Genomic DNA, 22381 nt, shown 5'->3' with positions numbered 1-22381 from the left:
TGCTCTGACTGGTGTGAATTACCCCCATGCCTCTGGAGTCGTTGTTAAATATGAGCTAAGTTGTACGTTCTTGCAGTTTTATGAATCCCTGGTTTAGACCTCTGCAGCCACGCGGCCGTTCATTTCCTTAATTGCGAGGCCGTGGGTTTCAGGTGTAATGGGAACTCTAAGGCCACTAATGTTACGCTCTGTCATTTGAGCGAGTCACGCACATAAAGAGCAGGGAGTTAGTGTCTGGTGGATTTATCACTGAGCTTCCGCCACTGATATTAGACTGAACTGAGGCTCAGACGTTGGTTTCTCCTTCATGAAACAGTCAAATATGGAACAGAAAGCAAAGTTTGAGGCGTTCTCGTATCTTTTCTCTTCGTCTCCAGACGTTTCTTTGAAGCAGAAATTAAAGTCTGACACAAGTTGATTCATTTAGTTAAAACTTGTTGAGTCTCTGATGTGTTTCTCATCAGTCTAATGATCAGACTGAGGTCAGTAGATGAGGAGATGTGATGGCTCGGGTTAGTGAATGAACCCAGTGTATGGATGAAGGGTCAGCTGTTGTAATCAACTGAGAGAAGACGAAGCCTCCTCCTCCTCCTCCTCCTCCCTCTTCATCCCCTTGAATCATCTCCTTCTTTACCCTCCAGTCTCCTGTCCTCCGTTCACCCCGTTATTAGCCTCCTTCATGTTCTCGTCCACCTCCATCCCTCGCTCCTGACCCGTGCTGCATTTTTATTAGATGACATCTTATAGATTATTCACTTCCTTTGCTTCCAGATGAGGCTGCAGCTCGTCCTCCTCCGTCTCCCTCTCTTGAACATTGTGAGGACACTTTTATTTGTGCATCTGCTGAACATGTGAAGAAGCTTTAAATGTGCAGCACCATTTCATCTGCATTCGTTCCTCCTTCCTGTGGTAAGACATTTCCAAACTGGTAATTAACAGATGTGTTGATGTTTTATTTACCCAAATCCACCAGAGGACCAGGGCGACGTCATCCTGAGCTCCTGACGCTTCAGATGGAACCGGATGAATCTGAATCGTGCTGATGCAGATGTATATTTGAATGTGTTGAATCTTCTGATGGGCTTCATGCTCCAGATACCTGGACGTTTAGACGAGCTTTAACTTTTACTGCAGCTCATTCAGTTCATCTCAATGCTGTTCAATTAGCAGGATGCTTTTCCAGCTTCACCCTCATCTACATAATGGACTATGGATATTTTATTAGAGCTCACAGTGTTTCAGTGAACAGAGGGCATTGACTGAGCTCTCCCCAGCTGTTCAGTAGAAAGACGTGTGGACGGATGAACTCTGGATCCACTGAGACGTTAGCAAACAGCATTCAGTTAATTCTGAATGGTTTTAGGGATGGAGAGCTACTACCAGGAGTCTGGATACGACAGGACGGGAACAACATGGAAACATGTGATGTGTGGTCGTAAGGAATACCTTTACCCTGCAGAGGGCGGTAATGCACCTGACAAAGTCTAAACTGACAAACATCACCACAAAAAAGTGTCAGAAAATGAAGAAGAAGACGAAGATGAAGAAACGGATTATTTGAACATTCAGTTCATCTTCAGCGTTGTTTGATGCTTCTACGTGAACTAAGTTAAGAATAAAAACTGAGCAATGAGCACGGTACAGGACGAGGTTTGAACCAGCGTGAAGAAGAGCAGCCGGTTGGATTTTTGGGGAAAGTGAAACACATGAATTGATAATGAAACTAGAGTGTGCACCAAAAATTATACCAGCATTATTAATTCATATCTGCCTTCACAGAGGAGGAAGAGGAGGAAGAGGAAAAGAGTTCAAGACGGTTTTATTATCAGAGCTGCAGCTGTTAGCAGATTAGAGTTTATGATAAATATTTTATATCTGATCTGTAAAAGAAATAAATCTACAGCTACAGTGGAGTTCAGACCAGAGAGAAATGATCCTGTTTACATCTGTTTACATCGACTGGTTCTTTTCTAGAGGAAGAAGCGTAAAAGCAGAGGTCAGATAAAAATGTTGTTGTAAATGTGGAGGAGATGCTGTTCTCTGGTTCCTCAGGTTTAAAGAACTTCTCCACATGGAACCGTTCTTTATGTATTTATGCTTCATTTGTCTAAACTTCTCCAAAGTTCAGGCCCACACGCACATCGTTGGGAGTTTAGAGGAGCGATGTGGGAGGGATTACGTCTGGGTTCAGGTTTCATTCAACACAAACCTCCCACTACGACTCTAATCAGCTAATAACAGAAGTCTGATTGTCGATTTTCCACCTGTCAACCACCACAGGCCATTTTTTTTTTTTCCTCTGATTTGAGTCGTGACTCCTTTAAATCCTCTTTCTCTTCAACAGATCACAGTCAATGCCAGCCTGCAGCTCCACTTCCCTCGGTCTGACAATTTGTTCTCATTTCAGGAGAACAGTCGTACATGTCCTGGTTTTTAGGGGTTCAGTGAAGCAACAAAAAAGAAAAGAAAAGGTGAAGAAATCCCAGAGCAACAGAGGAAAATACAGCGAGAGCCGAGTGCTGTTAGAGTCAAGGACAGAACGGTAGAACGATGCTACGGATCGACAATGAACAACAATTATTCAGGTTAGAATCACTTCACTAGTGTACCTAATGAACTGGCCAGGGACGGTAGATTCATGCACCAATCATTCATAACATGGACATGGGCCTTCTGGTCTGGTCTAAGTGGGAGCTACATGTCTAAGTAACATCCACAGGAATGAATACCAGGTCCACAAATTTCCCAGCAGAACACTGAATTGGTTTTAATGTTGTTGACTTCTCCTGTCAGTGGTCATAATGTTGTCTGTGAAGGTTCTCAGTCATCCAGCTCATGGTGATCCAAAAGGCGTTGAATAAAGGCAATTAGAGTTGTAGAATTTCTCGAAAACATGTCACCACTCATCGAGTAGCGTCTTCAGTTCTCCAGAACTGGCTTTTATTCAATGCCGTTTGGGGTGGTCATAATGTTGTGGCTGCTTGGTGTAGCCGAAACAGAAGAACACCATGAGGGGAAAGAGGGTGCAGATTTGGAGCAGCAGCAGGAAGTGGAGGGATGTGAAAATAAAAACAGAGCGAAGGAAAAAGTTGGAGCCGACAGCTGGGCATCCTCTGAGAGTCTCACATCTCCATCTTCACAGCTCTGCATCCCCACTGCATCCCCTCTGCATCCCCTCCGAATCGCTCTGCATCCCATCTCCATCCCCTCTGCATCCCCTCAGCGTCCCCTCAGCATCGCCTCTACATCCCCTCTGCATCCCTGCTGCATCCCCTCAGCACCAGCTCTGCATCCCGGCTGCATCCCCTCAGCATTACCTCTGCATCCCTTCTCCATCCCCTCTGCATCCCTTCTCCATCCCCTCTGCATCCCCTCAGCGTCCCCGCTGCATCCCCTCAACATCCCCTCAGCATCGGCTCTGCATCGCCTCAGCCTCTGCATCCCCACTGCATCCCCACTGCATCCCCTCAGCATCGCCTCAGCCCTGGAGCTGAATATTAAAGCAGCGTCCCAACGGACCCCCGGGACGACTCAGGGTGTTTCCTACTGACGGGCCGAGGATGCCTGGGAAATATAAGGTGGTTTAGGGGTTTATGAAGGCTGCTGCCTCAGAGAGGATCTGGGGAACAGGAAAGTTTTTATTAAGTAAAACAGAAACTGTGACAGACTCTAAGAGCATAGACTGCAGACTGGTCTTTATTTAGCTAAACCTGACAGGATGATTCATGAGCAGACAACTGGATCAGTGAGATATTATCTGGAAATGAAGCAGGATCAGTCTGTCACATGAGGAATATGACAGAGTCACAACTCCACCACATTTAACTCAGCTCTGATGTGTCCTGACAATGTGGAACAGGACAAATGTCCAGACGCTTCAAATGAGGACAACTAGTCCGTCCTCCAGCCGTCCTGTAGAGAGACGTCTAGGATCAGGAATAGTTTAGTTTAGACTGTAAAGTTGTTTTCTTCCTTTTTTAAGTTGAAGACGTTTCCTCCAAGTCTCCAGCTCTAAACGTCAAACGGAGACACAGTCTGAGCATCTGTCCCCAAAATGGTGTCACTGACACCTTTAGTCTGGAGTCTCTGTACATCAGCGGGTTGACAAAGAACCAGATTCAAGTCCTGTTCATTGGAAACAGACAATAAATACTAATACTGCTTACTACTTTACTTCTAAATAGTTTGGAAACTCTTCTGAACGGATAGACTAACTTTTGCATCCTTAAGGACATGTAATATTGGCTCATTTAAACATAATATTGTGTTTCATGTGTTCGGTTGGATCCTCAAAATATTTTTTAGAAATGTAGGAAATGAAAATACACTCTAATATCACCAGAAACCTCCAAAGAGTATGAAACCAGAAGATATCCAAGTTAAAACGTTCACCAAAGAGTGATTATTATTGATTATATTAACAGAATCTAACTAATGTAGCAGTGAGTAAGTGAAAACCTGCATGTGGAGCTGTGTGACGGACTAACAGCCATGTGCTGCAGTGAAAATGAAATGACTGTTGTCCAGAGGTGATTATAGAGGAAGAGAAACAGCCTCAGGTTCCTCCAGCTCCAGGTGAGTATCAGGTCATTAACAGACTCAGACCTGAGTCCAGGTCCTCTAGTTCATTAACAGCTGGACTCTGAGATGCTTTAATCAATCCTCAACTCAAGAAAGACGAGGGAGCGTGGAGAGAGGGAATCAGCAGTAGAGTCAGGGTTCCTCTCCTCCTGCAGCCATAAACATGTGTTTGCTGCAGCCATTAAAAGCTGCACTGCGCTCACAGGTCTGTCTGCAGCCAACATGATGCTTCACGTCTGAGCCACCAACCCCACTCTGCTCTACTGCTGTCAGGACGCTAGCAGGATTAGCTCTCAGAAAGGGATCAGGCCAATTACTGCAGGAGTAAAGAGTCAATCACAACCAAAGGGTTCAGGGTTCGGGCTGGATTAAACCGGATCACCAGAGGCTTAATGGGATTAAGGTCTCCATGTCAGCACAGCTAAGAACCTATGGACACATGTCACCCATGGACGGAGGAGAAGACGTTTCCTCCAAGTGTCTGAACGACTGGTGGGGTCAGGGTTTTACCAGCTGAATGTCACATGACTATAGTCTGATAATGACCTGGAGGAACTGGTTCTGGTCCTGGTCCAGTCAACGGTTCTCTGATGGACCCAGAACAACGTGAACTGCAGGCCTGTCCACTTTGATTCCTGGTTACAGCGATGCTGTGAGGACCCTGTGAAGGCTGTGGACCGCGGTTATTAATGAGATGCTGACTTCAATTAACAAACCCTCTCACACACAAACACACTCAGCTACAGGGTCCACATCTGAGCTGGGCTCTGCTGACGGCCGGGCTGGCCTCGGTCCTGCCCACGTCCGATGAATTAAAGATGACGGGACCTGGTCCACAAACACGTCTCATCTCTTATTAACTCGTTTTCCCTCAACGCTCTTCACGCTCACACTCATTAGCCCGTCTCAGGGTGGACGTTCCACATTCAGTGTTATTCCAAGAAATGAAAACCTAAAACTGGACCCTGGAGTCTTCAGCTGTCAGGAGGAAAACACCTGAGCTCAGACAAGACCAGTTTGTGTGTCACAAAACAAATGTACGGAGCAGCGTGCAGAGCAGGAGATGGTCCAGACTTCCAGCTGAGTCTGTCCTGTGAGATGAAACATTTGAGCGATAAACGTGAGACTGACAGCAGCTCTAATCCTCCTCCAGCTCTGACTGATCGAAGCCGCAAAACAGAAACTCTGCTGCTGCTTTTAATCTTCTTGTAGATTGTGTTTTGGGATTAAAGGTTGCTCACACCTCCTTTAGTCTCTGATTTCAGGGATTCATTATCGATGAATAATATAATAATACACTTAATAATATAATAATTAAAGAATACATTTATGATTCAGACTCTGTGCTGCCGTCAGATATAATATATATATATATAATATAATAACGTAAAATATAACTTTACTGTTTCAGTTTTTACTTCCTGTGTAGCGTCGATGTGACTTATCCCCGGGGAGAAGCTGAATAAAGTCAAACCCTCCATCACACTGAGGTCCACGTCTTCGCCAGCCCCCCCCCTCGTCTTCCTCACCTCTCACCACTTCCCTCCCATTGATGCTGGGTTTGATCTGCTGCCAGTGTCTCCGAGCGCTCCCTGCATTTATTTACGTCTTCCTCTGTCAACAGCCAAGAGAGCCGAGGACGGGCCAGACCGGGGAGATGAAAGAGAGGAGCATTTAAAAGATGAAAAAAGGAGTTCAACCTCTGGCTTTTTATTTCCTCCTTCAGACGCCACCACCATCAGCTGACTAAACCACTCACACTTCATCTCAAACCTCTAACCAATCACTCCAATCTCAGCATGAGTGTTTCTCTATCAGTTTCCTCAGTAAACAGCTTAATAGACCAGAGAGCCTTGTTGTGAAGGCGAAAAAAAAAAAAAACTCTGCAGCAGCTTTCACTCAGGAAGAAACAGAGAAAGGAAAATGTCGACGGTTCAGTAGAAACACAGTCTCCAAGCAGAACGACAACAGATTAATAACAGCAGCACAGCCAGGATCAGCCTCTGAATCTAGTTCTGATCTGGTCTGTTCCAGCCCGGAGGCCAGAACCCCACCCCCCCAAAAAAACTCCTTCATTCTCCAGAAAACGTTCTTCAGTCCAGATGTTTGGTTTTAAAAGATGTTCTTTGCAGACTACAACCTGACTCTGGGCTCGGACTATAACCTGACTCTGGGCTCAGACTATAACCGAACTCTGGGCTCAGACTATAACCTGACTCTGGGCTCAGACTTTAACCTGACTCTGGGCCCAGAGTATAACCTGACTCAGGGCTCGGAATATAACCTGACTCAGGGCTCGGACTATAACCTGACTCAGGGCTCAGACTATAACCTGACTCTGGGCTCAGACTATCACCTGACTCTGGGCTCAGACTATAACCTGACTCAATTAAAGTGAAACTAAACTGAGTCAAGCCTCCATGGAAACATGTCCTCTACATTACATCATCTGAAACCTGATCTCCTTCCTTCTTTATCTGTGAGCTCTGTCTCCAGAGAAACTCTCCCACTGCTCAGAAAGAAAAGAAAAGACATTAAGGCAGCAGCTGAGGCGAAGTACTGATGTGAGTTTTTTTTTTTTTTTTTCTTTTAGAGGAAGTTGGGCAGATTTTTACCCGTGAGCTCTTTGGAACTTTCTTTAAGAAGTCACTAACAGACTTTTAGATAAACTGCAGGGCTGCAGAGGGATGGTTGGTTCTTTACAGATGAAACTGATGCAGACACCTGGTGTCCTCCTGCTGCATTTAAGGTCAGTGAAGTCGCTCCAGCTCGTTGCTCTTTGTTGATTAAAGCTAATTGGTTGTGTCAGGATGCAGCGAGCCTTGTGCCGTCCCCTGCGGTCCGGTCAACATTACACGACCCCCCCACCGAGCTGCTGACCTCTCGTTTATCAGCGATACCCCCCCACCCTCCCGCCGGGCGCCGGGCGCTTCCAGGCTCCACTCACATCCAGAATGTCAGCGGAGTTTAAAGACTCTGCCGGGACTGTTTTCCTCCGAGGGCTCTTCTGGACTGTGAAATACAGCAAACACCAACACGGCTCTTTTATTTCCTGGCTTCTCCTGCAGCTCAGTGGGACTGAGTCTATTTTCTGTTCCCTTCCGTCCTATCACATGTGACGGAGCAGAAATGATTTCACTTCACTTCACGCAGCACTGCCTTAAAAGACAAGAGGAAGGTGAAACCTGAGCCTCGCTCCACTTTCTGTTAACGTACAACACACCAGGAACTCATCACTGCACATGATCCCTTTCAGTAACGTTTTAAAAAGAGAGGACTCCATGTCTTCAACCACAGGAAATAAAGACGAGACGCCAACATGCATCTCTAACCTGGAAGCTCCAGGTCATTCAGCTCATTACACCAGATTAATTCTAATTCTACATTTAACTACACAATGAATCAAGGGTGAGTCAGGTGAGTCCGGTTCATGTGTGGACCACGTTCCTTCCAGAATCTCCTGGGCCGTAGTTTAAACACTGAGGTTTAAACAAACGTGAGTCCATCTCTGGTCTGAGAATGACGCGACCGCCTGAGTCTCTGTGTGAGAGAGTTTGGCAGCAAGCCGCCCACATCGCAGCCCTGGCTCTGGCTCTGGCGTGAATGTGGTGATAATTGGTTTTCCATCCACTCTGGCCACCGAGCCAAAACGCCGGCGGGTCGCTCCACCAGCCACCTGTGGTGCATTATGGTCCACACTTAGCTCTAATGAGAGCTAATCCTCTGTGATGAGCCCCGGCCAGTGTCAGCACGCATCCTCCACACAAGGCGGGACGTCCGAGACGTGTTAGAGGTGGAGATCCTTCCAAATCCATCCTCCACATACGCCACGGTCAGAGGGTTACGGTTAGAGACAACTTCAACAAATGATCCAGACACAAAGTTCCAGAGAGAGAATGCTCTCAATCATTTGAGCTGAGTCTGAGTTTAAGCAAGTAGGCAAACCACTTACAGTTGCATTCTACAAAATTATGTGTGTGACAGATAAGAACAAACCTGGTTTTACTAAACAGACTCACAATTAAACCTGGCTCAAAATAGAAGTGTTTTCTCACTCCTCCATGAGATAAATGTAAAATCAAACCAGGGTACGTTCAATAGCGATGGCAGCTGAACGATAGATTCACAGGATGAAGGACGTCTCCTCTGAGGAGAGGAGGAGACAGATGGTCTGAGAGAGGAGGACTGAGATAGAATCTAACATCTATTTACAATCAAGTCTCCAACAAGTTTCAACCCCATTCACAGCTGGAGACTGATCACAGTATCTAGACTTAAATGGAGATTAGTCATTAACAAAAGCTAGTTAGTTTATGATGGTTTAACCACAGAGTTTAACCTTCCTCTGGTCTGTTAGAAGTGAAGAAGCTGCTCAGATGAAACATCTTCTCCAAACTCTATAAGTCCCTTCTTTGGATTCACACCAGAGTAAAATCCCACAGTTAACTGAACAGTGAATCTGAGGAGATTCATTCTTGGATATTCATGGTCACGCTGCAGAAAGACAAGGAGCGCACAACTGGGCTCCGTTCAACAAACTAAAAGTGTTAAAAGTGAAGAAGCTTCATGTCCGAGCTGGAGTCGGGACGTGTGACCTGAGGATGTGTTCAGAGTCTGTTCTCGGTGAAGCGAAGGAGGTGAAGGGAGCAGATCTGGGTCACGCTCTCTCGTCCTGGAGCTCCAGTGAAATAATTTCCTGCAGCGTTTTTTCACGCTGACAGTTTTATGAGTTCATGTTGGAGTGGCAGATAGAAAACATTCCAGCGGGTGTTGACAGGCGGCGTTCAAGGTGATGTTCACACCTCAGCATTTTAATGTGAGCAGGAAATTTGATGTTTGTTTTTTTGTTGTTGTTTTTGTTCTGTATTTGACACGAGGAGGTTGTCACTGTAAAAAAAAACTATGGACTTAACTAAGGAGTTAAAGTTCCTCAACTCCTTCAGCCTCTGGAGGATCAGCTCCAACATGAATTAAGAGGATTCTTTGCTGATGGAGAAGGAGAGGACAGGTGAAAGGACACAGGTGTTGGACCTGGCTGCAGGACTTTGGTCTCTGCAGATCTGAGGTCCCCTTCATCCTGAGGTGTTGAGGTTAAATCAGGACTGTGATGAGCATGGATGGATATAAGACGCTCTGGGCTGTAAATAATCAAACATAACGAGTTTAGACCAGATTAGATTTAATCCTAGAATCAGTCAGATTACAGGCTCCACTTGGTTCCATCAGAACCTTACTGGAGTTGATTGGAACCAGTCGTTTTTGACCTGTTGCTGGTCTCAGAGCAGCTGGTTCCAGATGTTCTTGGTCTGATAATGAAGTCAACCTCTGTCTCTGTGGACGGATGAACAGTTTCTTTAATGTCATCTTCATCCAACGTTAAACTTCACAGAGCAGAGAAATAAATCAAAGCGTCGTCAGTCAGGAGGAGGATCCTGGATCCTGGATCTCTGATGAAGCTCTGGTAAAGTTTGTTCTTTTCGCTGGATCAACAAACAAATGTTAAATGAAAATGGTCCTGGCCTTGTTTTTAAAATTCTGGGGATGTTGGTACATGTCCAGTGTCATCAGGAGGATGAGTTTAGATCTCTGCTGAGTGTGAACACGGTGAAAGGATCCATTTATCTGAATGAAACAGAAAAGACATCACTAGAGGAGATGATGAAATGAGCCTAGAGGTCAGAGGTCAGGTCTGCTGCCTTCACTCTGTCTCTGGTAGTTGTTGCTCGGCTGAAACCCTGAAGAATGAAAGACCAGAACCATGTTTACCAGAGTGAGCTCCTTACGTGGGCCATGAATAATGGATGAATGTGTAATTATTAATCCTGCTTACAGTGGGAGGGTGGCGTGGTGCAGCTCTGGGACTGTGATCGGCAGGACAGAGAGAACAACCATCCCAGTTTAAAGCTGTGAAGCAGTCACAGTGTTTTACTGCTAATTAGAACCTTTCACTCCCAACCTGATGGTTTCTGTTGAGGAGAAGGTTCTCGACAACGTCTCTCAGACTGGACATTAACTACTTCAAACACAAACAACAAATTAAACTTTCTCTGGATCCTCATTCAACCAGTTTGTTTCTATGATACACATTAGGATGTTGTCCTCCATTTATAACAATATCAAGAGTTTGTTGTCTCCAGGCGACGTCGCACCACAACAGATAAACTGGAGCGTTTTAAAGCAGGAAGAAGAAATTTACAGAGCGGCTGAAAAAAGACCAAAACATCCTCACACCTGAAAGTAGATGAAGAGAAGCCAAACACAAGAAGCACAAATATGAGACTGAAATGACCCAATATTCTAGAGTCCATCAGTGTGATGAGACTCAGTTCCTGGTTTAGTGTCTATAAATGAGGGAGTTGTTATGGTCCATTCGTCCAACCTGCTGTAGACACTGATCAGCTGTTACTTCAAACTTCTAGTTACAAGGAGCTCACAGCAATAACACTTTCAATCAGAATCACATGAAAAAACCTTTTCTAATGTATTATGTACCATCATCACACACGTTTCCATTGGTAGATGAACTCAACCTGATAATATCCCACAGACATTTCTTTTTCTTTTTCTAAATGTTGATCTTTATTTTAATCTCCAGAGATCACCATGGTGCTGGAGACACTTTAAGACAGGGCTGGGTAATTGATTTCTACAGGGGCCACTTGCAAAATCTGAATTGTGTTGAAGCCAAACCAAACGATAACTTTAACGTAATTCTGCTCAATATTCATTTTCTCCCATTGTAAAAAGCAATAAATTATACATGTTGATAAGCTGCTACTGGTAATCAGACACATAAGAATATTCTGTAAATAGAGTTTTGCTGTAGGTTGAAGAGGAAAATGAAACACAATCGATCTGTAGTTTTGGATAAAACGCATTGGAATGTTGGAAACTTTGTCCTCTTTGGAAAACGTCAGTGAACCAAGAAGTGACCATGTAGCTACATGAATTATTTTCTGTATCTCAATAAAGCTCAATAAATGTTTAACCCTTTAAGACCTGAATGTTCGTCTGCCCACAAAGAGAAGCTTGTTGTATTTGAATTACCGTAACTCCCCGATGGATAATATTCTAGTTGCGCTTTCTAGAAAAAACGCTGCCATTACGGTAATGATGCTGCACCGCTGCAGGTTGGAGAGCAACGATCACGGAGCCCCGGTAAGAGAGACTTGTTTGGAGGAATTTGTTGGGAAAAACAAAGTTAGTTATACTCTTGAGATGTCACGAAGGTCTTTCAGGCAAAAGCACAACTAACCAGTGTTCAGTCACAATGAATATTATCAATAGCGCAAACTACTGTGACTTACGGTAATTTATAATTAGACGCTTTGACGGATGCCAACGATCCGTTCAGGCTTTTGAGGGTTAATAGATGCAAGAAGCTGTTTCAATCTTACTTTTTGAAGAATTAACGAACTAACAGTGCGATGATGTAAAAAAAACACATCATGGCTCAAAATAAAATAAACACAGTCGTATTACATGAACAGTATAAATACTTGTTCATCTGTGATTATGACTGACAGACCGCGGGCCAGACGGGAAATGTCCAAAGGGCCGTAAAATGCCCAGATCTGCTTTAAGACCTGGATATTGTTCATGTACAGAGACACATGTGAGCTCAGATCTTTATCTTTCAGCCTTTATCAAAGCCACGCCTCCAACACATGAATCATCCAATCAGCTGAGGCCGGTAAGAGGAAGGAACCAGGAAACAGTCTCCTCTGACTCTGACTGGGGCGTTGACCAACAACAAGTACACAACGTTCACATTAGACAAGTAGAAACTCGTCCTGATGAAATGCTTTCTGGGATACCTGGCAGTACAAAGTACACACTAGATACCTCCTGATCCGTCCTGGTTAAAGCAGCCGGGACAAGAACACATCCAGGTGGTTCCTGATCAGATGGGACTTTGAACTGAACAAAACTTTAACACAAGAACTGAAGCTGATGAACTCCTGTGTCTCTGCTACAGGTCAGACTGGTTTCAAAGTCACTCTGATGAGTTTTTACAACTAATGAGGGACAACGAGCAGCTTCTTCTCAACACATGAATCTGGAAAGTGTCTGGAAGTCGACCTGAGGTGAGAAACCTGGAAATGTTTAACTGGATCCCTCTGATCATGTTGTGTTGTACATTTACACTTCAAATGTTTCCTGATGCTGATTTCAAATATCTATCAGATGCTACCAGGTATTATTCCAGAGTTTACCTTTAATCTGTCAACCAGAGACAGTTTGACAAGTCTGAAATATCTTAAACAACCTTTAAAAATGTCGTCATGTTGAAAGTGAAAGTGAAACTTATGGTTCAGGAGTTTAGTTGTGTCTGACTCACGTGTTCTCATCAACGCTGCTACACATCCAGGAAGTCACATGATCATCAAAACCATGAAGAGAAATAAAGATAAAGACACAACCTGATTTATTGTCACCACTGTTAAACCAATAAAAGACTTTCTGGTTCAGCTGAGGAACCACAATAATCTGGATCCACATTAGAACAAATAAACATCTGTCCCAAGAAAACTTCCATCATTTTAGAGTTTGGATCAAATCAGATCAGATCAGATCAAACACTTGAAGTAGAAATGATAAATATCAGAGTCATAACCATTTCTTCATGTTTATTTAATTTAAAGTTGTATTTTAAATGTGTTATTTTGACCCTGTAAAGACAATTTAAAGGTTTTAAAGTTAATATTTTGATTGTAACAGATCTGAGTCACTGAAAACTTCCAGATGAAACACAATTATTATATTCTAACATTCTGAATTCATTAGTTTCTATTTAAGGTAAATATGTCATGGATGTACAGATTCCAAACTTCCACCATTTTAAAATATAACAGAGTAGAAAGTATTGAGAGGCCTTCACTATCTGAAGACTTTACTGTGTTGTAGGTTTCATCTTAAATGGTTCTAATGGTCTCTTCCAGTTTGGCTCTGAGTGTCTAAGTGTCAGTGTAGAGTGTGAAGACACTCCAGTGTTGTCTTGTCTCTTTGTTTGGGCTCATTGTGGAGCTGAAAGGTGAACCATGGTCCCAGTCTCAGGTTTTCTTCAAGGACATCTCTGTATTTGGCTGAATTCATCCTTCCTTCACTTCTGACCAGTCTCCCATAGCATGATGCTGAGAAGCAGCCCCACAGCATCACTATGAAGGATGTGACTGACAGAAATGATTCTTCCATTTCCAGGATTGATTGTTGTCTCTTAGAGAGCCTTTATAATGTAGCATGTGATGACTGGTTCAGAGCTGTTTCTAAGGAACATGTCAGCTTGTTAAAATGTGTGTCCTGTGTTTAAAGGAAGACCAAAGACTCTCCTGTATCCAGCTGTGTCCATGGAGACTGAGCGGTCTAAGGCTCCACCTGTTGACTCCAAACATGGACAGCAGTCTGCTGATCCAGGGTAAGAAATCTAAACTGATGCTTCATCAAGTATTGAACACATTCTAGCAGCAGGAGGCATAAAGACACATTCATCCATCAGATGGTGTTTCTATCATCCTCCTGTGTCAACTCATTTGTTCTGTGAAGGCTTCTAGTTGTTGGCTCTTGGTTTGGACCCAGGTGTCATCCACATATCTGAAGCAGGTGTTGTTCTCTTGAAGGAGCTCAATGCTCTGCTTTCCACTTCCTCCATGTAGAGACTGACCACAGTGGGTGGCACTGGAGAACACATGACACAGCCATGTTTGATGTGGAGAAAGCCTCATTGTATCTGAAGGATGTGGTAGTTAGACGGAGGTCAAGCAGGACACATATCTGATGAGAGGTGGACTTGGTTCCATTCTTAAAAGTCATGTCTTCTTTCTGGAAAGAATCCTTGGAGTAGACTACATACTGGAAACTAATCTCCTCATCCAAAACCTGGTCCTCAGCAGACACTATGAACAGTATCTACAGCTGGAAAATACTCCTTCATGTTTCCTGAAGCTTGTCCTGTTATTTGAATTCAACATTAAACATTGTATTTACATGTTATATCCTGTGTTTGGAGGAGGATCCTTCGACAGAAACATGATTCTCCTGAACACAGCTGTGTGTCCATGAAGAGTGACCGGTCTATGAATAAACCTGTTACCTTCAAAGATGGACACCAGTCTGATGATCCAGGGTGAGACAAACAGCATTTATCTGAACAAACAAAGGGCTTCACATCAAAACATTTAACATTAAAACTGAAGAATCCAGAAAGAATTTACTCAGAATGTTGATCCAGGTTGTGTTTTAACAGGATCCATCAGCAAAGACCAGATCCCTCTGGAATCACAGCTGTGTCCATGAAGAGTGACTGGTCTATGGGTCGACATATTAGCTTCAAAGATGGACAGAAGTCTGCTGATCCAGGGTCAGAATGAACACAGATCTATTCATCATTATTCAGTTGTGTTGATTAGTCTGTCATGTTTTAGTCCAGAGTTTATCTGTAGTTTAGTTTCCTTTGTTAAACACCACATTCAGTCATCAGAGCAGCGTTTGTTGTTCTCATCTTGTGTTTGTGGCATCAATAAAATGATGATCATCACCAAAGTGTGTTTGTTAAAGAAGTGAGTTTGAATGAAAGATGTTTCTCCACAGACTTCAGCAGCAGATCTCAGTGGTTTCCAGTCATCAGTCTGAGCAGCAGCATCACAAAGACCTGGACTCCATATTCATGGTGAGGAAATGTTCAATCACAGCTGCTACTGCTAACCTCAACAAGCACAAACTACCATTCTGCTTGGAGAAGTCTTCATGTTGCATGCTGACCACAAGCAGCCTTTCACATCAACGTGACTGGAGATTATTATTCTGTTCCAGCTGCTGGAGGAGAACATGGTCAGTTTTGTGAAGAAGGAGCTGAAGAAGATCCAGATGGTTGTGAGTCCAGATTACCCAGAATGCTCAGAGAGTCAGAGGGAGGATGAGGAGGTGTTGGAGGGTGAGGATGAAGAGCAGAGGAGGAGCAGCAGAGATTTATTCCTGAAGATGACAGTGAACTTCCTGAGGAGAATGAAGCAGGAGGAGCTGGCTGACTGTCTGCAGAGCAGTAAGAGGATTTAACAGCTTTAACTGGATGGAAAGAGGAGATGAAGGAAACATGGGACAAGTTTACATTTCTACACTCTGATGTTAATATGATGCAAACATCTCAATCAGATCTATGAATTCTACTGGACTGAAAACAGTCACATGTAAATGTTATTAAAATTAATGAGTTCACTGATTAATTGTATTTCTTGTTTGTTCAGGAACTGGTGCTGCAGAGTGTGGACGTAAAGTTAAATCTAGTCTGAAGGAGAAGTTCCAGTGTGTGTTTGAGGGGATTGCTAAAGCTGGAAACTCAGCCCTTCTGAATGAGATCTACACAGAACTCTACATCACAGAGGGAGGGACTGCAGAGGTCAATGATGAACATGAGGTCAGACAGATTGAAACAGCATCCAGGAAACCACACAGACCAGAAACAAGCATCAGACAAGAAGACCTCTTTAAAACCTCACATGGAAGACATGGACCAATCAGAAGAGTGATGACAAAGGGAGTGGCTGGCATTGGGAAAACAGTCTTAACACAGAAGTTCACTCTGGACTGGGCTGAAGACAAAGCCAACCAGGACATCCTCTTCATATTTCCATTGACTTTCAGAGAGCTGAATGTGGTGAAAGAGAGAAAGTTCAGCTTGGTGGAACTTGTTCATCACTTCTTCACTGAAACCAAAGAAGCAGGAATCTGCAGCTTTGAAGACTTCCAGGTTGTGTTCATCTTTGACGGTCTGGATGAGTGTCGACTTCCTCTGGACTTCCACAAGACTGAGATCCTGACTGATGTTACAGAGTCCACCTCAGTGGATGTGCTGCTGACAAACCTCATCAGGGGGAAACTGCTTCCCTCTGCTCGTCTCTGGATAACCACACGACCTGCAGCAGCCAATCAGATCCCTCCTGAGTGTGTTGACATAGTGACAGAGGTCAGAGGGTTCACTGAAACCCAGAAGGAGGAGTACTTCAGGAAGAGGTTCAGAGATGAGGAGCAGGCCAGCAGCATCATCTCCCACATCAAGACATCACGAAGCCTCCACATCATGTGTCACATCCCAGTCTTCTGCTGGATCACTGCTACAGTTCTGGAGGATGTGTTGGAAACCAGAGAGGGAGGAGAGCTGCCCAAGACCCTGACTGAGATGTACATCCACTTCCTGGTGGTTCAGGCCAAAGTCAAGAAGGTCAAGTATGATGGAGGAGCTGAGACAGATCCACACTGGAGTCCAGAGAGCAGGAAGATGATTGAGTCTCTGGGAAAACTGGCTTTTGATCAGCTGCAGAAAGGAAACCTGATCTTCTATGAATCAGACCTGACAGAGTGTGGCATCGATATCAGAGCAGCCTCAGTGTACTCAGGAGTGTTCACACAGATCTTTAAAGAGGAGAGAGGCCTGTACCAGGACAAGGTGTTCTGCTTCGTCCATCTGAGCGTTCAGGAGTTTCTGGCTGCTCTTCATGTCCATCTGACTTTCATCAACTCTGGAGTCAATCTGATGGAAGAACAACAAACTACATCTCTGTGGTTTAAACTTTCTAGAAACAAACCTAAACTAACACATCTCCATCAGAGTGCTGTGGACAAGGCCTTACAGAGTCCAAATGGACACCTGGACTTGTTCCTCCGCTTCCTCCTGGGTCTTTCACTGCAGACCAATCAGACTCTCCTACGAGGCCTGCTGACACAGACAGGAAGTAGATCACACACCAATCAGGAAACAGTCCAGTACATCAAGGAGAAGATCAGTGAGAATGTGTCTGCAGAGAGAAGCATCAATCTGTTCCACTGTCTGAATGAACTGAATGATGGTTCTCTAGTGGAGGAGATCCAACAGTCCCTGAGATCAGGACGTCTCTCCACAGATAAACTGTCTCCTGCTCAGTGGTCAGCTCTGGTCTTCATCTTACTGTCATCAGGAGAAGATCTGGATGAGTTTGACCTGAAGAAATACTCTGCTTCAGAGGAGGCTCTTCTGAGGCTGCTGCCAGTGGTCAAAGCCTCCAACAAAGCTCTGTAGGTGGATTTAGGAACTATTTGAAACATGATTCATTTAGTAAATGACAAATAAAACATTTGATGTTGATTCTTCTTCAGGCTGAGCAGTTGTAACCTCTCAGAGAGAAGCTGTGAAGCTCTGTCCTCAGTTCTCAGCTCCCAGTCCTCCGGTCTGAGAGAGCTGGACCTGAGTAACAACAACCTGCAAGATTCAAGAGTGAAGCTGCTGTCTGTAGGACTGGAGAGTCCACACTGTAAACTGGAAACTCTCAGGTCAGGATACAGCTGCTTGTTGATCAGTTAAATCCTGATTTAGGTTCATGTTGGTACAAGTTCAACATGTGGAGGATTTTCCTTCTTCTTCTTGAGTTTCTGATATGTTCCTATCTCCAGTCTGTCAGGTTGTCTGATCACAGAGGAAGGATGTTATTCTCTGGCCTCAGCTCTGAGCTCCAACCCCTCCCATCTGAGAGAGCTGGACCTGAGCTACAACCATCCAGGAGACAAGGGAGTGAAGCTGCTGTCTGCTGGACTGGAGGATCTACTGTGGAGACTGGACACTCTCAGGTTGGTATGAACCTTGTAATTCATATGTTCACATTCATGTTGCATCTAAATTGTCTAAAGACTGAGAAGAGGAACCAGATAATACAAACATCTGATGAAGCATCAACATGATATAAACAAGAGAACAAGACATATGTGATGGATGTTACATGAGATGTTGTTTAAGCAACATTACCCTCGAGTGTGTGCTTTAACGTCATTTGAGCACGACGGTGATGCAGTCAGGACTGAGGCGCTTCTGTGATTATACAACGATTACCAACAAAATAAAGTGTATAATTAAATTAAATTAAATTTTTGTGAGTGTTGTTCCCGTTTCCATGGAAATAAATGGGGCCTCACTAATACCTGGAAACAATCAGGCACAGCAGTAGACTCCTATGTGTAATGGAACAGTTTACTACTCCAGCAAGTAGCCCGAGCCTTAGTGACGACCTAGCAACGGAGGAACTTTCTAGTCCCTTCAAAGTTTATGGAGATGGTGGAGTTGCCCTAACTGAATAAACAGCGCACATATAAACACTAAACTGCTTGGTTAGTTTAGTCTTGTAGTGACTAACATGTCTGCTGTAAAATCTATGTTTCCATAGACAGACTGGCCTCCTAGTTTCACATTTATTTTGAAGCCTGCGCCGTATCAGGGACTCACTGGAACAGCTGACGATCCAAACATTTCCAGTAACTCCACAGAGTTGTAAAGTCCAAAAGTCAAAATGTATTGAACAAAGATCGATGGAATAGTTTCCAACATGAACATCATGTCTTTATCTAAGGGAATATTCCTCTTCAGTCCATATTAGTCCACCTTTAGCCTGTAGAAATATTTTCTCTGCGCTCACTGAACTGTTTGATCTCCGACGTGAGGAACAAATGAGTTACACCTGTATTAACAAGGCGGTCTAACAGAAGATTTATTAAAGAAAGCTGAAGTTGTAAACTCAGATGTATGACTTTATTGAAGTTGACTTCCAGTGGACTTATTCCTATTTATTTACATGTTGTAGATTTTCAGGACGTGACAATGTGGAGATGGCGGAGTGATATTTTTAGTGATGAGGCAGCCGCGCTGTAACGCTGATTTGAGCACATCCTAAATGTCTCATTGACCAATCAGATTGCTTGGTCAGAACTACTTGTTGTATAATATTGAATAAAGTGGTGCTGCCAATAGAGGAACCATTAAAAATAATTAGTGTAGAAACATTTGTTGGGTAAACAGTGACCTCATAAAGTTTCTCTTATGAGGATAAACAGCAGCATAGGGACATTCAACTCTTAGTGACAGTTGTTCCATCACAGGTGAATTAGCTGCTATAATGTTTGAATAATAGAATCATAGGCAGGTTGGAGGATGAAGCATTCAGGTAGGAGTGGATAACTGCAGGTCATGAAGACTGGGCAGGTTGATGAGACCAGGACCTCATGTATCAACTTAAACACTCACAGATGTGTTCGTAATGAAAGCGTGAGCACATTCTGATGTGGAATTTATCAATTTGTACATTTGCTTAGAAAAGTGTGTAACTTTATGCACAAACACGTTCACACGTTCTCACATGTTACCGTCTCCTCTAATAAGAAAATGATCAGTCAGTAATTTAACAGACACTTTGAATAACTGGTGTGACAAACTATAAAAGACAACCTGAAAAGAAAAGTTTAGTGCAAGTGTGTGTACAAGTACGTCATTGCTTGTCCTGTGTTGGAGGATTTTTAGAACCATGAGTTTTCACAGAGCGTTAATTAATCTGATCTGATTTAAAACTGTGTTTGGAGACAGAGACGAACTGAAGCAAAGCCTCCCAGAGCTCATCCAGCTCCTCCACCCCGACATGTTTGGAGACATGTTAGGAGACATGTTAGGAGACATGGAGCCGACACTCAGCACAATCATTTCTCTGGCCTCAGTTTACATCCAGCTCTCAAATATATAAATATATAATATGAGACATATTTAATATTAAGATCAATATTCTGTTGTGATTTCTCATTGAGATGAAGAAAGTATCTGTCAGTCTCTCTATTCTAACATATGAACCTTGAATGTTTCAGGCTGAGCAGTTGTGACCTCTCAGAGAGAAGCTGTGAAGCTCTGTCCTCAGTTCTCAGCTCCCAGTCCTCCAGTCTGAGAGAGCTGGACCTGAGTCACAACAACCTGCAGGATTCAGGAGTGAAGCTGCTGTCTGCTGGACTGGAGAGTCCTCACTGTAAACTGGAAACTCTCAGGTCAGGATACAGCTGCTTGTTGATCAGTTAAATCCTGATTTAGGTTCATGTTGGTGCACAAGTTCAACATGTGGAGGATTTTCCTTCGTCTTCTTGAGTTTCTGATACGTTTCTATCTCCAGTCTGTCAGGTTGTCTGATCACAGAGGAAGGATGTTCTTCTCTGGCCTCAGCTCTGAGCTCCAACCCCTCCCATCTGAGAGAGCTGGACCTGAGCTACAACCATCCAGGAGACAAGGGAGTGAAGCTGCTGTCTGCTGGACTGGAGGATCCACTCTGGAGACTGGACACTCTCAGGTATGGACACACAACAGGAGCTCACACAGTGTAGGTTTGTCCATCGTCTTCTCTCTGTGGAGCTACTGAGGTCCTCAGAGGATGAACCCTCCTCCATTAACAGGTTTACACTTTTAGTTTGTAGTGAAATATACAAAAACTATCTTCTAATGGACTGATGTAAAACTATAAACAGATATCAGAGTTCAGATTAATCTTCTGTCACCTCAGTGATTCGGTGAATTCCATCTTCCTCCATCATTGGACCAATGTTTCCACAACATCAAATGAATATTCTTTCTTTCTTTCTTTCTTTCTTTCTTTCTTTCTTTCCTTCCTTCCTTCCTCCAGGATGGACCATGGTGGAGAGCAGAGGTTAAAACCTGATGTGAGGAAGTGTAAGTTTGACTAATGATGACAAACTGTCAGTGTAAAATCAAAGCTGATAGTTGTGGTATTTATTCATTTAATCATCACTGACAAGAGAATTCTGATCTAAAGTATCACCATTAAACTTTCTATGAATGAACAACAGATCAGTGAGTAAAGAAAGAATAAATCCATCAGATGTGTCACATGATAAACTGCAGCTGTGTTGTGTCTTTTTCTCTCCATCAGATTTCTGTGAACTTGAAGTCGACACAAACTCAGTCAGTAGATACATCAAACTATCTGACAACAACAGGAAGGTGACACATGTGAAGGAGGAGCAGCCATATCCTGATCATCCAGACAGATTTATCTGGCCTCAGCTGCTGTGTAGAAATGTTGTGACTGGTCGATGTTACTGGGAGGTTGAGTGGAGAGGAGACATTTTTATATCAGTGAGTTACAGAGGAATCAGAAGGAGAGGAGACATGAATGACTGCGTGTTTGGATGCAATGATCAGTCCTGGAGTCTGATCTGCTCTGATGATGATGGTTACTATGTCCGTCACAATAACAGAAGAACATCCATCTCCTCGTCCTCTGTCTCTCACAGAGTCTCAGTGTATGTGGACTGTCCTGCTGGAACTCTGTCCTTCTACAGAGTCTCCTCTAACAAACTGATCCACCTCCACACCTTCAACACCACATTCACTCAACCTCTCTATCCTGGATTTACAGTCTTGTCTGGTTCCTCAGTGTCTCTGTAGGAAGGAAGGAGAGTCTTTAAAGTGACAGCAGCTTCAACTCTGCTTTAAATGTTGATGGTGGATTCTCTTTGGTTCACAGATGAATCACTGACTGTGATTTCATGTCAGAATATGTTTTATCTTAGAAGTAGTGAAATAATCTCCTAACATGTGGATTTTGATGCTAACGTCTATCTGGATAATCCTGGACTGATGGAAGTGAATATTATTTGTTAAGCTGTGTTTTACTGTGTGCTGTGTCTGTGTCTGAATGGACATGAGACATTAATGAACTCTGGTCTCTACTCCACCTTTATATCAATCAATGTTCATCATCGTTATTAATCAACCTTTGGTTTCTAATCATTAATCTTAATGAAACTCAGTTCAGTCTTAACCAATAAATAATCAGATATAAAAGGATCAACAGGACTTCATCATCATCTCATCACTTATTAAAACTTTACTGAATCAACTTTAATCTCCTTCACTGTTTTCTTCTTAATGACGTCTGTCAGATTTAAAGATGTTTCTGAAAGTCAAAGTCACAGATTGATGCTGAGAAGGTCTGCTGCATGTACACCCTAATGT

General features: G+C 43.5%; 2 protein-coding genes across 4 annotated transcripts in view; one reads left to right on the top strand and one right to left on the bottom strand.

Annotated features, from left to right (window-relative positions):
* Positions 1-22381, bottom strand: part of grid1b (glutamate receptor, ionotropic, delta 1b) — a 319180-nt gene that overhangs the window by 209452 nt on the left and 87347 nt on the right. The window lies entirely within an intron of this gene.
* On the top strand, positions 12273-22261 carry LOC125022375 (protein NLRC3-like). The gene is made up of 12 exons (XM_047609002.1): positions 12273-12668; positions 13894-13996; positions 14579-14704; positions 14825-14938; positions 15169-15247; positions 15391-15619; positions 15822-17625; positions 17707-17880; positions 20227-20400; positions 20523-20696; positions 21027-21073; positions 21294-22261. The coding sequence occupies exons 2-12, from the start codon at positions 13929-13931 to the stop codon at positions 21809-21811; spliced, it is 3507 nt and encodes a 1168-aa protein (XP_047464958.1). The 5' UTR covers positions 12273-12668; positions 13894-13928; the 3' UTR covers positions 21812-22261.

This window comes from Mugil cephalus, chromosome 16, assembly GCF_022458985.1.
Source record: "Mugil cephalus isolate CIBA_MC_2020 chromosome 16, CIBA_Mcephalus_1.1, whole genome shotgun sequence".
In the NCBI taxonomy this organism is placed as follows: Eukaryota; Metazoa; Chordata; class Actinopteri; order Mugiliformes; family Mugilidae; genus Mugil; species Mugil cephalus.
This window is presented reverse-complemented; position numbering and strand designations above follow the sequence as displayed.